This window comes from Antechinus flavipes, chromosome 1 (genome assembly GCF_016432865.1).
Source record: "Antechinus flavipes isolate AdamAnt ecotype Samford, QLD, Australia chromosome 1, AdamAnt_v2, whole genome shotgun sequence".
Taxonomy (NCBI): Eukaryota; Metazoa; Chordata; class Mammalia; order Dasyuromorphia; family Dasyuridae; genus Antechinus; species Antechinus flavipes.
The window spans coordinates 9,607,019-9,622,406 of record NC_067398.1 but is presented as its reverse complement, the minus strand read 5'-3'; the positions used below and the strand labels follow the sequence as shown (position 1 = coordinate 9,622,406).

At 58.9% G+C, this 15,388-nt stretch overlaps 1 protein-coding gene across 1 annotated transcript in view; it reads right to left on the bottom strand.

The window, feature by feature from the left end:
• CACNA1D (calcium voltage-gated channel subunit alpha1 D) overlaps positions 1-14,988 on the bottom strand; it is a 305,670-nt gene extending 290,682 nt beyond the window's left edge. Inside the window, exons 1-3 of the mRNA XM_051978907.1 lie at positions 14,820-14,988; positions 12,202-12,511; positions 5,389-5,494 (exon numbers count right to left, since the gene is read on the bottom strand). Coding sequence (XP_051834867.1) covers positions 5,389-5,494; positions 12,202-12,511; positions 14,820-14,889 — 486 coding nt within the window. The 5' untranslated portion in view covers positions 14,890-14,988. The remainder of the gene's footprint in view (positions 1-5,388; positions 5,495-12,201; positions 12,512-14,819) is intronic.
• Between the last annotated feature and the right edge of the window lie 400 nt (positions 14,989-15,388).

The window sequence follows — 15,388 nt, the reverse complement described above, 5'->3', positions numbered from 1 at the left end:
CTGGAAGTGCCCAAGAGAAGATTTCTGACCAAATCCAGAGCGCTCTCACCTGGGCGAACCAGAACCTGAGGAGGGGGAAATGGTGTGTGCGAAGGCACGGGCAGGAGCAAAGGATGAACCAAGATGGCCAGGGGAAAGTGTGGGAATGAGGGGAAAGTACAGAAGGCCGGAGAGTCGGGCTGGAAACTGCCCCTGCTGGATGGTGCTGGAGGAGCTGAAGCCAGAGGCAGAGAGCCTGGGATGAACCGGGAGCCTGACGCTCACTAGCTACACGACCCCGAGCCTCCCCCAGCTTCTGAGACAGGAGCCAAGTCGGTCACAATGGTCGGGATTGTCAAATGAGATCATATCTTTGCAAACTTGGAAGGACACGGAAAGGGCAGCTCCTGCTCTGACCAGAGCGTCAGAATTTGGGGCTTCTGGGAGGGCCTGACCGCTCGGAGCAGGGCGGGGAGCCGTCCAGAAGTGGGGGCCCAGGGGTCATCTAGAAGGTGACCAGGCAGAAAAGAGACCACAGAAGGAACAAAAACCAGTGACCCCAAAGGAAAGGGAAGAAGCAAGACTGAGGGAGGGGAATTAGGGGCCAGAAGTCTAAAAAGTCAACAGCAAACCCCCTTCCCCGCAGGTGAATGTTGCAGAGTCCCCCCGGCAAGGGCGAGAAGATCACCCAGCTGTAGAAATGGAGGAAAGAGCTGCGGAGGGCAACAATAAAACCACATCTCCAGCAAGGCCACAGCCTTAAATAACTCCAGTGATGGGCAACTCACTACCCTTATGAGTCAGCTGGCTCCATTTTAATTGATAGAAAGATTTTGCACATATTGAACCGCTTTCCCAGCTTTGTAATATCCAGCCCTGGTTTGTTATTTTGCTTCTGGGGGGGACTCTAGTCCACGTCTCTTTCCCTCGGTTTCCTCCACTGTAACAGGAGAGGATGGTGGGACTGGACGACATCCCTTGTGGCTATGAGCTTATAACAGCCTTATAAAAGATCCCGTCCCCCTTCCCCCAAGCTGCCTCTTCTCTCGATTCCCTTCCACCCCAATTCATAATCCTGACCAAGGAAGCCAGAGGTTTCCATCACAGACAAACAGCAGAGTACCAACCCCACTCTGAACCTCCCCGGAGAGCAGTTCCCTCTCGCCGTCTGCAAGAACAATAATAAAAATAATAAATAAGATATTGACCTCGGGAGATGGCGGAGCCGGAGGAAATGAGGCTCTCCATAAGGCAAGGACGATGGTGGGGGCCGCATTTAAAGAGACTTCAAGGTTCACAAGGTGCTTTACCAAGAAGATCCAGCCTCACAATAACCCTGGCAGGGAAGTACTATTTTTATCCCCAGTTCATAGTTGGGGAAACTGAGTAAGACAGACCTTAGAACTTGCCCAAGATTACTCAACTAGGAAGCGTCTGGGGACGCATTTAAACTCAGTTCTTCCTGACTTCAGGCCCAGTGCTCTGCCCACTGTACTACCTACCCACCTAAGTAACAGACAATAGAGTAGGGTCGGTAATAGCGTCGCCATGGCGTCAGCCTCTGTGAATTCACACCAATACAAAATCGAAGACGGTGAGACTACTGGAGATTGTCCTTTATATAAACAATTAAAATGGAAGATCAGCGGCCGGAGGCAGCCCACCACTCTGTTCTCGTACCACCAGAAGTCCCCATTTAACTTATTAATTCCCCTAAAGGCTCCCGGAACAGTAAAGTGAACCTTTGACGAAAGGCCTTGCCTTCTCGGGTCTGGATGTGAGTGAATTCCCCCACAAGCCATCGGAGGAAGACCACAGTCAGCTTCTTGCCTCCCGGCCCCTCTGCTCCAGCCTCTGTCTCTGCCCTTCATTTTAGCATTCATAGTCACTGAAGAATATTTACTACTCTTGAAAAATGAGCCCCACTTGGCAGGTCCTAAAATAGAGCAAGTCACTTCAAAATGAACTGGGTCAAATGTAAAATAAAATGAGACTCCCTGGTGGGACAGCTGGTAGGGAGGCAGGAGACCTGACTGGGAGGCTGGGGAGAGGCTGCAAATAAGCCCTTGGCCCAAAGCGAGAAGAGCAAAGAAAGCCTCTCCTTGCGCAGCCACGGGGCCACAGGAGCGAAAAATACGGCGCCAGCAAGAACGCCGCAACTCGTGGTGAATGCCCTTCACCCTTCGCAAGGGAGCCAGCTCTGCTCCCACACAGGTGAATCAAAGCCCCCAAAATAAAGGCGGAGGTTGGACGGAAGGTTCAACGAGTCTGGGGGTGTTGATGCAAGGCGTACAATTTAATCAAAGGCATAAAGTTCCTCATCATGTGATTTATTCAGCCAACACGCCAGTGACCCCGCAGCAATGGCAGCGTGTGCCCTAAATTTCCTCAAGAAACACCGGACTTGGCCACCAGGGCCACTGCGCAAATGATTCTATTGCTCTGGATTAATCTGCTTTTCAAAAAGGTATTTCTCTTCTACATCGATTTAATCACTTTCCCTCGATCACCAAGAAGGAATAAAGTGGGTCATTACACGGGGGACTAAGTTCTGTGGCAAAGATAACGCCATCTGGGGCCTCTACCCAACGGGCAATCGGCCGCCGTCTCCGATGATGGAAAGCTACAACTTCCCAATTTTCTTCCAGAAATAACCCGATCATCAATTACAACTCAAAACGATTTCAGACGCCAAGGAGGGCCGGGGGGATGACGCACGCCCATGGGCCGCCTCCTATCTGAACTCATCTCGGAGGGATACTTGATTAGATAGGTAGGATTGCCAACGGAGAGTTAATTAAAGACCCAAGTCGGCTGGGTCCGCAGGGAGTGCCTCAAAGAGACCCCCGGGGATCTGGAAATCAAATCCCCCCAAACCCCACCCTGACGTGGACAGGAGCCCCCAAGGATCCCCGGGAAGCTGGAAAACACCAGAACCTTGTGCTTCTCACCCCCAAATTTGGATTGGGCAAGATCAGAATTGGAATCCTGCCTCAGGCACTTCCTCTCTGGCTGACCTTGGGCTAGAATGATTGAATTTCCCGGAGTTTCAATTTCCTCCTCGGGAAAATGGTGAAGATAACAATAGCCTCCCCCCTTCTCCAGGCTGCCGGGAGGATCCAGGGGAGGCTCCCCAGAGATGATATCGGCAAAGCTCTTAGCCAGCCCTCACCCACTGATGCGTGAACCGGCCGCTCCCGGCTCGCAGTCCCAGCTCAATGTCACCACCTCGGGAGGGAGGCTTGCCGCATCGTGGGCAGCCGGAGCCTCGACTCCTCGCCGTCCACTCGGTCCCTCGCCCCTTGCCCTAACAGACTGAAGGCTCCCAGAGGGCAGGGGCTGCTGATCCGGTCAGCGCGGCTCCTCACCCAAAAGGCACCGCACCAAATGACTGCTGCTTAACTAGACTTGGCGAGACCCTCGGGGTCTCCTCAGAATTAATGCTTTAAAGTTTCCAGAACACTTTACACACAAAGTTACCTCATTTTATCCCCCTCATAAAGTAGGTACTATTACGGGCCTGTTAGATAGGGCACCGAGCCTGGAATCAGGAACAGCTGAGGAAAATCTGGCCTCAGACACTTCCTAGCTGAGCAGCTCGCTTAACTCTGTTTGCCTCAGTTTCCTCAACTGTAACAGGAGAAAGAAATGGCAAACCTTTCCAGGATCTTTACCAAGAAAACCCTAAATGGGATCCCAAAGAGTTGGAAACAAGTGAACAGCAGCAAAAGCAGCAGGTTATAGGCTATATAATAATAGCTATTGTTAGCCCCGTTTTACAGCTGGGGACATTGAGACACCTAGAGGTTAAAGGGACTTGTCCAAAGTGCAGTCACCATGTGTCTGAGAGAGAATTTAAATCCTGATCTTCCTGTCCAAGGCCACCCCTCTCTCCAGAGAGCCATGTTGGGGGCTTAACGATGTCATTCCTCTAGTCAGGTAACCCCAAAGTTCCCCCTTCAACCTCCAGAAGCAGAGAAAATCCTGTAGACGCTGCCCTCCCACCTTTCCGGCCTTCTCAAACCTCCATCCCCCACCATGCACCCTTCGCTCAGGGCCTAGTGGCTTTGTGGCTGCCGGCCCTACACAGACCTCCATCTCCTGACTGTCAGCATTCTCACCGGTGTCCCCCTCCCTCCTCCTCTCCACCATGGACCTTCCCTGGTGATCATCCCCATCACTTATGGCCAGCCTTGTCTTGCTCCAATTCTGCCTCTGGTTGGCACTAATTTTTTAAATTATTTTTCCTTCAAACAGAGATAAGGGACCGGCCTCAGGAAGTTTCAGAGTCGGGTTGGTGCTTTTTCTCTGTTTTGTGTTTTCAAGTCAAAGCCCTTCTTAGTGCCCTTTCCCCGGGGCCTTCCCTCTATTAGTTATTCCCACTTTCTCTTTCTGTAGCTTTTTCCTTATTAGGCTGAGAGATTTTTAGGGGAAGGAACTTTTGCCTTTCTCTGATTCTCCAAAACTTAGCACACAGTAGGTACCTAATAAATGTTGTTCATGACTCAGATCACTCACTTGGTTGGAAAGACACAGACCTAGAACCACAAATGACTAGAACAGGAAAGAACCGTAAGGATTCCCGTCTCCTTTTTACCTCTAGTTCCAAATCTCTAACATGATGCCTGGCACATAGTAGGCGCTTAACATGAATAACTCAAGAACTTTTCGCAACTCCCTTTTATCCCCAAAGCGCACCTTGAGGGCTTAGGATCTGTGTGATCCCGGACAAATCCCTTCCCACTTTCCCTAGGTCTTTGTTTTCCCTTCCGTAAAATCGGATGGGCTGGAACATCCCTTCTACTTACAAAGTTCTCATGAAATTAAGCCCCACTCGGGGAAACTTGGCCCAAGTTACAGGCAGAGCAGAGCTAAGGCTGGGGGAGCCTCCCAGCTCCTGATTCCCCCACAATCCCAGGCCCTGCCCAACACAAAATCCCTTTGGAGATGAGTCTACCACGCCACATTGGTCTGTGAAACTTGGCAAGCCGCGTGTGATGACTCTAGATTCACCGGGACACCCCCTCGCCGGATGACGCCAGATCGGAGAGAACGGCCCGCGGCCGAGGGGGGCAGAAAGAAAGGAGGCAAAAGTCCAAATAGGGACAAAAGTGATTATAAACTTTGGCAGAAATTAAGATCCAAATGTTATCCCCATACACGCACACTGCTCCATTCAAGAGCCCTTTTCATTTCCATCCAAACTAGATTAAACTTCGCCCGTCAGCATAAACACAAGGGGAGACATCAAAAGGCGGGTCGCTGAAAAACTCTGGAAAGGATTCCCGGGCACAGCTGGAAACCTCCATTCACAGTTACTGAGAAGTCACCACAGAGAGACCCAACTCAAGTCACCAGCAACTCCTCCACGAGCATTGGGAAAACAGAAATGAAACCAAGGACACTTACCAAGTTATGATTGGTTGAGTTAGAATCATCTTCTGGGAATGGGATGTAAACAGCTAAGGCCACACAATTGGCAAAAATTGCCAATAATATAAATATGTCGAATGGTCTGGAAAGTCTGGTTAAGGATAATTGTGTCTGCAGGGAAGCCCGTGACCCCTCACCCCCCTCCACGAGACTTTCTGAGGCAGACGCCCCTCCCGGATCCCCGGGGCTTCCGGCAGGACGGGAGAGTCTCCTTCCCAAGCTCCATCAGCACAAGCTCCCGGGCCCCCCCTCACCACATGTACTTTTTAAGGTCTAAATTTTATTTCAACACCAAGGTGTGTTCCCATGAGGCAAGGCTCTGAGCAGTTCCTATTTCCTTGTCGAGGAGCAAGTTTTGGAAGCCAGATCCCCAGTCGGAAGCTAGCTGAGCTGAGGCAAGCGACTTCCTCAGATAAGTGTCTCACCTAGGGAGTTGTGGGGCAGCTGGGAGGCCCGGTGGCTAGAGCAGCGGGCCTACAGGCAGGAAGACCCGAGTTCAGATCCTGCCGCAGACACTCGCTAGCTTGTAACCCTGAGCGAGTCCCTCTGCCCTGTTGGTCTCGGTTTCCGCTTCTGTAACACGAGCGGAGAAGGAGGTGGCCAAGCACGCCAGTACTCTGCCGAGAAAACCCCAAACGGCTCACAGAGAGTCGGACGTGGCCGAACCCCAACAACTCATACTCTCGGCTCCCTCAGGGCAACCCTGGCCTCGCACATCAAACAAGAAGGGGACAAGGCTCCAGTTCGGGCCCTTGGGGCAAACGGGTCTGAATGCCGGCTCCACCGCCAAGATTTATGTCCCCTAGAAAGCGGTCACTCGGCCTCTCTGTGGGGTTGGGCCGGCAGATCCTGCCCACGGCCTCCTTCTGTCCAGAGCACAAGCTAAGAGACCGGAAAGCTGCGCTGGGAAGGGCGAGTGTGGTCGAGCGGGCTCTGGAACCAGCTCCGTTTCCCGTCACCCCCACGTGACATCCAAAGGCGTTCGGGCTTCGGGATGTGGCCCGCTCCCGACATCTCGGCCCGCTCCAAGCCCCCCGCACTTAGGGACCCCGGCCTCCCCGCCGTTCCTCCCGCGGTCACTCCGTCTCTGCTTCCAGGGGCGTTTTCTGGCTCCCTCCTCCCCTCTGCCTCCTGGTCTCCCGTCTCCCCTTCCGCGAGGAGCCTTTCCTGGTTCGGTGACTGCCTCCCCCTCACGCGTCCCCTTTCTCCTGTCTGTATCTGGTTCGCGCTCCGGGGAAGCCAATCTTGTTCGCACGCAGCAGTTTGCGCTCTCCCTCCCGCGAGACTGTGAGCTGGAGGTGAGACGGATTCCCCCTCTCTCTGTATTCCCAGCGTTCAGCCCGGTGCCCGGCACACAGTAGGTGCTTAATGCATGCTCCAGACTTGGCTCGAAGCAGCAGGGCCCTGAACTATAGCTCAGCTTGTTGGTTCTGTCCTAGGCCGTCCCTGGGCTCCATTTATACAGAAACAGGACTTGACTAGGAAGCGCAGGGAGCCCCCAGCCGACGCTCCCCAGAGCCCCGGTCAGAGTTCTCCAGCGAGGGGTTCAACGAGCCATTCTGGGGTCAGGAAGACCTGGCGGCTGCCGGCTCCACACCCCCCACGGAGCCCTGGGGCAGTCTGGCTTTTCACTACGAAGGGCTTCTTGTGCAGCCGAGCTAACGTGTTCCCTGAAGTCAGACTCAGAGGGGCCTTGACCACAACCCTGGGAGTGTGCCCCCCGGCCCCAGTCCGATCCTCTCTCCTTAAAGAACAGGAAACTGGGCAGTGGTTAGAGCCCCAGCCCGAAGTCAGGAGGCCTCAGACACTGAACACGTCCTGGCCGTGTGACCCTGGGCACGTCACTTAACCCCAACTGCCTCAGCAAAAAGAAGAAAGAACAGGAAACTGAGGCCAAGGGAAGGTAAATACGCCAACCAAAGCCATGCAAGCGACAGCATCAGAGCTGAGAGTTAAATTCAGTCTCTGCCTCAAGAGCCAGTGCTCCAAGCTGCCCTCAAAACGTCTGCCCGAGACAGCTTCCAGGACCCTTTGCCTTCGGGGGAACCTAGAAAGGAAAGTCCATTTTGCTTTTATTTTGGTCTAGACCTCCAATGTCACCTGTAGGAAGGAGGGCCCGCCAGGGAGGAAACCCCGTCCCTGACACACAACAGCATCCTGCCTCTCCTCAGGATCCGCAGGGGAGAGAACGGAGGTAAGGGCTCTAGAAGGAGATGCCCCCAACCCCCTCAAGGTTCAAAGGTGGCTCTGAATCGAGAAGGCCCCGCGGCCCTAGGAACTGGGACTTCCTGGAGACCCTCATCAGTTAACTCTGACATTGATCTGGCCAAGGTCAGTGAGACAGGGCAAACTGGGGCCAATCAGGACAACCTTGGCCAAAAAGCTGCCTCTGGAAGCATATTTTTTTTTTACAATGACATATGGGAAATCCAAGCGTCCATTTGGCCCAGTTTCTTTCTGCTTAAAATCGCCCACGGCCATTGGCGGAGTCCTCCGTCCCTTTACTTGTTGTCGCCCCGATGTATGAAACCTGGGAAACCGCGGCATTGGGAAGGGAGTCTGACGGCCATGGAGCTCTCGCCTTGCTGTCCATCGAGTTCCCGCGTCCCAAGTTTGCTTCGAGCACTCCGCCATCTCGGCGCCAGAAGGAATCGCCAGCTGCCCAACCCGGCTCCAGCTCCCCCGGGGCACATGGCACCCACTTTCCCACGGCTCAAGGGGACGCTCGCCCCCACCCAACGCGGACCCTGCGGTCCTCTCCCTAAGGCAGAGAGCTGAGCCCAGACTCCCCATGTTTGGTCATCAGTTCAAGTCATCACATCAGCAGGCTCCCCGATCACAACGAGGCGAGCCAGACAGGGCCGCGGATCCGTCAGGGATTCTCTTCGGGCACCTTCTCCTTTCGGGCACCCTCTCCTTCCGGGCACCTTCTCCTTCTGGGCACCTTCTGCTTCCGGGCAGCTTCTCCTTCCGGGCACCTTCTCCTTCCGGGCAGCCTCTCCTTCCTGGCACCTTCTCCTTCCGGGCAGCCTCTCCTTTCGGGCAGCCTCTCCTTCCGGGCAGCCTCTCCTTTCGGGCAGCCTCTCCTTCCGGGCAGCCTCTCCTTCTGGGCACCTTCTCCTTCCGGGCACCTTCTCCTTCCGGGCAGCCTCTCCTTTCGGGCAGCCTCTCCTTCCGGGCAGCCTCTCCTTCCGGGCAGCCTCTCCTTCCGGGTACCTTCTCCTTCGGGGCACCTTCTCCTTCCAGGCAGCTTCTCCTTCCGGGCAGCCTCTCCTTCCGGGCAGCCTCTCCTTCGGGGCACCTTCTCCTTCCAGGCAGCCTCTCCTTCCGGGCAGCCTCTCCTTCCGGGCAGCCTCTCCTTCCGGGCACCTTCTCCTTCGGGGCACCTTCTCCTTCCGGGCAGCTTCTCCTTCCGGGCAGCCTCTCCTTCCGGGCACCTTCTCCTTCCGGGCAGCCTCTCCTTCCGGGCACCTTCTCCTTCCGGGCAGCCTCTCCTTCCGGGCACCTTCTCCTTCGGGGCACCTTCTCCTTCCGGGCAGCCTCTCCTTCTGGGCACCTTCTCCTTCCGGGCAGCCTCTCCTTCCGGGCAGCCTCTCCTTCCGGGCAGTTTCTCCTTCCGGGCAGCCTCTCCTTCCGGGCAGCTTCTCCTTCTGGGCACCTTCTCCTTCTGGGCAGTTTCTCCTTCCGGGCAGCCTCTCCTTCCGGGCAGCCTCTCCTTCCGGGCAGCCTCTCCTTCCGGGCACCTTCTGCTTCCTGGCACCTTCTCCTTCCTGGCACCTTCTCCTTCCGGGCAGCTTCTCCTTCTGGGCAGTTTCTCCTTCCGGGCAGCCTCTCCTTCCGGGCAGCCTCTCCTTCCGGGCAGTTTCTCCTTCTGGGCAGTCTCTCCTTCCGGGCAGTTTCTCCTTCCGGGCAGTTTCTCCTTCCGGGCAGCCTCTCCTTCCGGGCAGCCTCTCCTTCAGCACCTACCTCACGGGGCTGGCTTTGCTCCAGATCCCCAGTGACCCCCGTGCAGCCAGAGCGCGTGCTCGGGGGTGGGGAAGGGAAGGGGCCGAATCCCTGACCCCGGAGGAAAGAGCACCTGGCCTTCCCCGTCACTCCGGAGACAGCCAATGACCCCAGCGAGCTCGACTCGCCCTCCGTGACACAAGAGGGCCTCTCTCTCTCTGACGGCTAATGGGGCGCACAACTGCACAAGGACATGAGCCGTTCCACTGCCTCCGTCTCCAAGTGAAAAACCCCCCCCGGAGGGACACGTGGTTGCTCTGGAATTGGTCATTCTCCCCCCCCCCCAAAAGGCTAGAAAAACCCCATAAGCAAAAATACATAAGGGAAGCTCTGGGTCCGAGAGAGAAGAGGCACCTGCACGAGAGGATGTGACGGGGGAAGGGAGGCCCGGGGAGGCAGCGGGGCCGCCTCGTCCCAAACCCAGGAGGCGCCTCCCGCTCTTCCCGCCCGCGGTCCCCCTTGGCCCTCCAGCTGCGGCTGCCCCGCGGAGATGGGAAGAGAAGCGCGGTCCCTGGCGGTCCGGGGCCCGCAGTGAATGTTCGGAAGAACCTCGCCCGCTAGGACCGGTGTCGGCCTCCGTGGCCTTCCACGGCCTCTCGGCCGAAGGCGGGGGGAGCAAAGGTTCCCCAGGAGGTGCGGCCCTCGGAGCCTTCCCTCTTGCTAGGAAGAGTCCCGAGTTCTGCCGGCCACGCGGAGAAAACTCGGGCCGTTGGATCACGGGGCAAAGAGGAAGCGCCATGGCAAGTGTACGGGGAGGGCTGAGAGGTGGGAAGGAGGGCAGAAGGGCTAAATCGGGGTCTGGGATGCATCAGCCTTCTTGGGGCATCCGAAGTTCAATTTTAGAACTACGGAGGAGACGCCCACGCACGGCCCGCGGCTCAAGGACATAGACCGAATTTTTTCCCCCTAAAGCCGGCAACTGCAAATTCCTGAGCTCAGAGGGCAGCTCCAAAGCCAGGGTGGAGGGGCCGGAATCAGACAGCGGTGTCGGAGAAGGGAGACACACACGCACACACGTGCACGCACACGCACGCACATACACATGCACACGCGTGCACACGCCCCCAGCCACAGTCCCTCCCAGCTCCTAACACTTCAGAGGACCCAGCCTGAGGAAATTCCAGAGAGCGATGGGAGGGAGGCAAGAACAGAGAGTCTCCTCCCAACGAGCAAGGGCTCAAAAGACCATGCGAGCTGTTTGAGACCCAGAAAAACCTCCCTGTTTTTACAGATGAGGAAACTGAGGCACAAAGAGGTTAAAGGGACTCGCCCGTCCTCCCCCACGGGATCATCAGAGCCCTAGAACTAGAAAGGTCCTCAGAGCACAACTGGTGCGATACCTTCATTTTCTAGATGGGGAAACTGAGGCACAGAAAGGATTAAAATTGTTTGCCCAGGGTCACAAAGCCGTTAAGGCTCTGAGATGGGAGCTGAACCCAGATGCAATCCTGTTAAGCACCTGAACAATGTCCATTAAGCAGAGTCTGGGGAACAAGTTCCAGATAGCAAAAGGAAAGAATTCTGCTAAAGATCAAACCGGTTTCTTTTGCCAGAAAATTCCAATCAGTCTATTTTTTTTTAATTCTCTTCTTTAAAAAACAAAATGGGCTCCAGGCCCTGGCCTCGAAGCCAAGAGAGGCCGGAGCCGCTGCAGCTCAAAGCACTCCCTGAACATGGCGCCTCTCTTCTTCCCAGACTGACTACTCTGCCATTTCCCCAAGCCCCTTCCCCCAACAGAAGGCTAAATATAACCGCAGAGCTCGCCCCTTCCCAAGCCGGGGAGCCGGAGTTCAAGATCGAAAGAAGCTCATCCAGAGCTCCCCACACTCCCAACCACCGAGCCCCTCACGCTCCCGACCACCGAGCCCCTCACGCTCCTGACCACCGAGCCCCTCACGCTCCCGACCGCCCGCTCCCCACACTCCCCACGCTCCCCATGCTCCCGACCACCGAGCCCCCCACGCTCCCCACACTCCCCACACTCCCCACGCTCCCCACACTCCCCACACTCCCAACCACCGAGCCCCTCACGCTCCCGACCGCCAAGCCCCTCACGCTCCCAACCGCCCACTCCCCACACTCCCCACACTCCCCATGCTCCCGACCGCCGAGCCCCTCACGCTCCCGACCGCCCGCTCCCCACACTCCCCACGCTCCCCATGCTCCCGACCGCCGAGCCCCTCACGCTCCCGACCGCCGAGCCCCTCACACTCCTGACCGCCCGCTCCCCACGCTCCCCACACTCCCCACGCTCCCGACCGCCGAGCCCCTCACGCTCCCGACCGCCCGCTCCCCACACTCCCCATGCTCCCCATGCTCCCAACCGCCGAGCCCCTCACGCTCCCGACCGCCGAGCCCCTCACACTCCTGACCGCCCGCTCCCCATGCTCCCCACGCTCCCCACGCTCCCGACCGCCGAGCCCCTCACGCTCCCAACCACCGCACCCCCCTCGCTCCCGACCGCCGAGCCCCTCACACTCCTGACCGCCCGCTCCCCATGCTCCCCACACTCCCCACGCTCCCGACAGCCGCACCCCCCACGCTCCTGACCGCCGAGCCCCTCATGCTCCTAACCGCCCGCTCCCCACGCTCCCCACACTCCCCACGCTCCCAACCACTGCACCCCCCACGCTCCTGACCGCCGAGCCCCTCACGCTCCCAACCACTGCGCTCCCCATGCTCCCGACCACCGCGCCCCCCGAGCGACCGGTCCTCTGAGCGCACGAGACGGAGCGGCCGGGGAAGGGGCCAAGGTCAGGGAAAGGAGCCCCGGAAAAAGGATACTTCCACTCTACGATGCTGATGCAGGCCCTTCGGATGGGGTTGTTCAGGGAGAAGCAGAAAAGGGCCCGGGCCGGGCGGCTGCTCGACGAGCTCCCCTGTTTTTTGCTCTTGGCATATTGCTGACGTTTTCTTTGGGACAGAGACCCGACAGGCTGGGGGGTGGAGGTGCTCATAGTCTGGGCGGCCTTGGCTTGACGAGCAGCATCGATCGCAGCTTGCCAGGAGAGGACCGTCGGCTGGGAGCTCTTCGGCCGGAACGGGGGTCTGTCACCGGAGACAGAGTTCCTGGGGCCTCTTGCATAGTTCGCCTCTGAAGGGATGGAGAGGGAGGGAGGAAGGGGGGACAAAGAGAGACGGGGATGGAGATGGAGGGGGGGCAGAGAGAGAGAGAGGGAAGGAAGAAGGGAGGGAAGGAGGGAGGGAGAGAGAGAGAAGGAGGAAGGGAGAAAGGGGGGAATGAGAAAAAGGAAGGGAGAAAGAGAGAGAAGGGAAGGAGAGAAAGAAGGGAGGGAGAGCGAGAGAGAGAAGGAAGGGGGAAGGAGGAAGGGAGGCAGAAAGGAGGGAGGGAGGGAGGGAGAGAGAGAACAACATGAATAAGTTCTGCAGCTGAACAAGTGAATACTATGGGGTTTTTCCCCCTCCAGCTTTTTACCCTGTAGTTTCTTACTCACTCAGCAGAGTATCTGTACCCCAGACTCCAGGCCCGGGGCTGTCTACTAGAGTGGAGACAGAGACAATGGGTTTTCAAAAAGCTTGGAGTGTTACATCCCTGGGTCTCCCCAAACCACATTTTCCTCTATTTTTGTTCTCAAATGAAGGAAAAAAGCATTTCCTGGGAGCTCACGTGCTCTCCCGAAGGTGGGCTGTCTGCCCCGGCTCGGGCCCCCTCCTGAAATCGCCCCAAGCCCAGGGAACCCGGCGATGATGGAGAGGGAAGGGAGGCCCCCGTGCCAGAGGGTGGCCCATCCCCAGGGTGACGGAGCCGCTTCCTTCATCAGCAAGGACAGCGGCGTTCTTTCCAGCTCATGAAAAAGCGTCCTCCCCTGGCATCCGGGCAAAGCAAATAATCTGGATTATGTCCCCACGCTTCCTTCAAATGAAAATTCATGAAGCCTGGCATTCATTTCCTCTGCCGGCTTCTGAAGCCATCCTGTCTCTTGGCATTTCGAAACCGCCAGCGGTGCCCCAGGCCGGGGTCCTCCTCGCCAGAGTCGGGACCCCCCTCGCCCCCCAAAAGCCGTCGGGAACCCTGGCGGGCCGGCCCCGCGTCCGGACATCACCGGGGCCGTTTGGCGTGAATCCGTCAGCCGCTGGCGGGCAGGGCGGCCCTCCCAGGGCGCTTCTGTCTGGGAACATGGCTGAGACCGGTCCCCAGCAGAACCCGAGGCCAAACGTGTATACTGAAATCCTAAGTCATATTGCGAGGGGAGGGGGGCAGGGAAAGGGGTCAAGCACATGAGAAGGGACGAGACTAGGAAGGAACAAGCAGACAGCTGGAGAGGGCAAAGTGCGGCCCGGCTCAGAAATAAATAACATCAAGGCCCGGGGGGCCTCTCCCAGCCCAGACCCGGGGGCCCAGACTCCTTCCGGCTGGGCACATTTCCCTATAAGTCATTGGGGCACCTGAGGGGTGCCCCGGCCCTCTGGGGTTCTGCCCCAGCTGTCTCTGAGCCATCTTGGGACACCCCGAGGAAGGGAATCTGCCCTCTGGGCCTCCAGCCTGGAGCCCACCCACCCTGTGAGGACGGAGGGGGCAGCCAGGACACACCTCTGGCCTCAGCCAAGCCGAGTCTCGTGGGGGCCGTGGGGGCCTCCCTGGAGAGGAGCACTCACTTCAGAGCAGTTCTCTTCCTGGGTTACCGGTGCTGGACCCAGGGGCCCCAGCCCCGCCAGCCCCCCGGCCCAGAGAGTCGGAGCGAGAAGGGGAGGGAGGGCGGCCAGCCGGCAGGCCGAGCACGTGTCTCCCGGTTCTGGGGAAAGGGGGAGCTGCGGGAAGTACTAGACCTATTGCTAGGTTACAGGGCCACTGGAGGAGGGGGAAATGGGGGGGACGCAGGCCGGAATCACAGGTCCCCGGGACACGAGGTGAGGGGGGGCGGAGGCGGGAGGAATGTCACAGCGAGACCAGAACACGGGAGAAAAGGCCCCCAGTGGGGCGGGACGCGCCTCTCCCCTGAGCCGGCGCCTTCCGGAGGGGGCGCCCCAGCCCGGGGCTCCACGCCGGCCAGCCCCGGCCTCCACCTGCACCCCCTCCAGCCCCGGCCTCCACCTGCACCCCCTCCACACACACACACACACACACGCACACGCACACCTGACAGCAGAGCTGGGAAAGTGAAGCCCACAAGTGACCTCGGCCCGGGAGGACCTCCCCCCACCCCCCCAGCGCCCTCTTTCTGGAGGAAAGGCACCCCCTCCCTCCCGGCAAGGTGCCGAGGGCCCCTCCTCCGCCAAACATGTCGCTGCCGCGAAGCGCTGGAGCATCCTCAGGCCGGGCCTGCCTCCTTTCCCCCTATCCCTTCACCCCTCCCTCTCCCCATCCTCCATTCCTTCTTGCCTCCATCCCTCCATCCCTCCATCCCTCCCGGCGTCCCTTCCCCCTCCCCCCAAGCCCGCACCTTTCGCGTGCTGCTCCTCCTCCTCCTCCTCCCGCCTCGGGGGGTTCATTTTTTTCATCATCATCATCATCCTCCTCCCGGACCATTTATCGAGCGCCTGCTGTGTGCGTGTGCGTGCGCGGCGGCGGCGCCGGCCGGCCGGCCGCGAGGGTGCGGGAGTGGGGCTGGGGGCGCCCTTGGGCTGCCGTGCGGCGCGGTGCCCGCCCCTGCCCGGCCCTCCGATCTCCCACTCGGCTCTGCCCGGCGGCGGCGGCGGCGGCGGCGGCGGCGGTGGCGGCGGCGGCGGCTCCGGGCTCAAGGGCGGCTCGGGCCCCGCTTAGGTCTCCTCCTCGCGGCCGGGGGCGGTGCGGGGGCCGCTCGGGCCGCCCCCCATGCCCGCCCGTACCTGCCCGTGCCCGCGCCCGTGCCCCGCGCCCGCCGCCGCGCAGCTGCTGCCGCCTCCTCGCCTCCCTTCCCGGGCCGGCCCCGCCGAAGGCAGCCGGGGCCCCGCGGCCGGCCCTCGCCCGCCGCCGCCGGGCCGCCGCTCACATCCGGGCCCCCGGCGGGCGGACCGGCAGGAGGGCAGACGG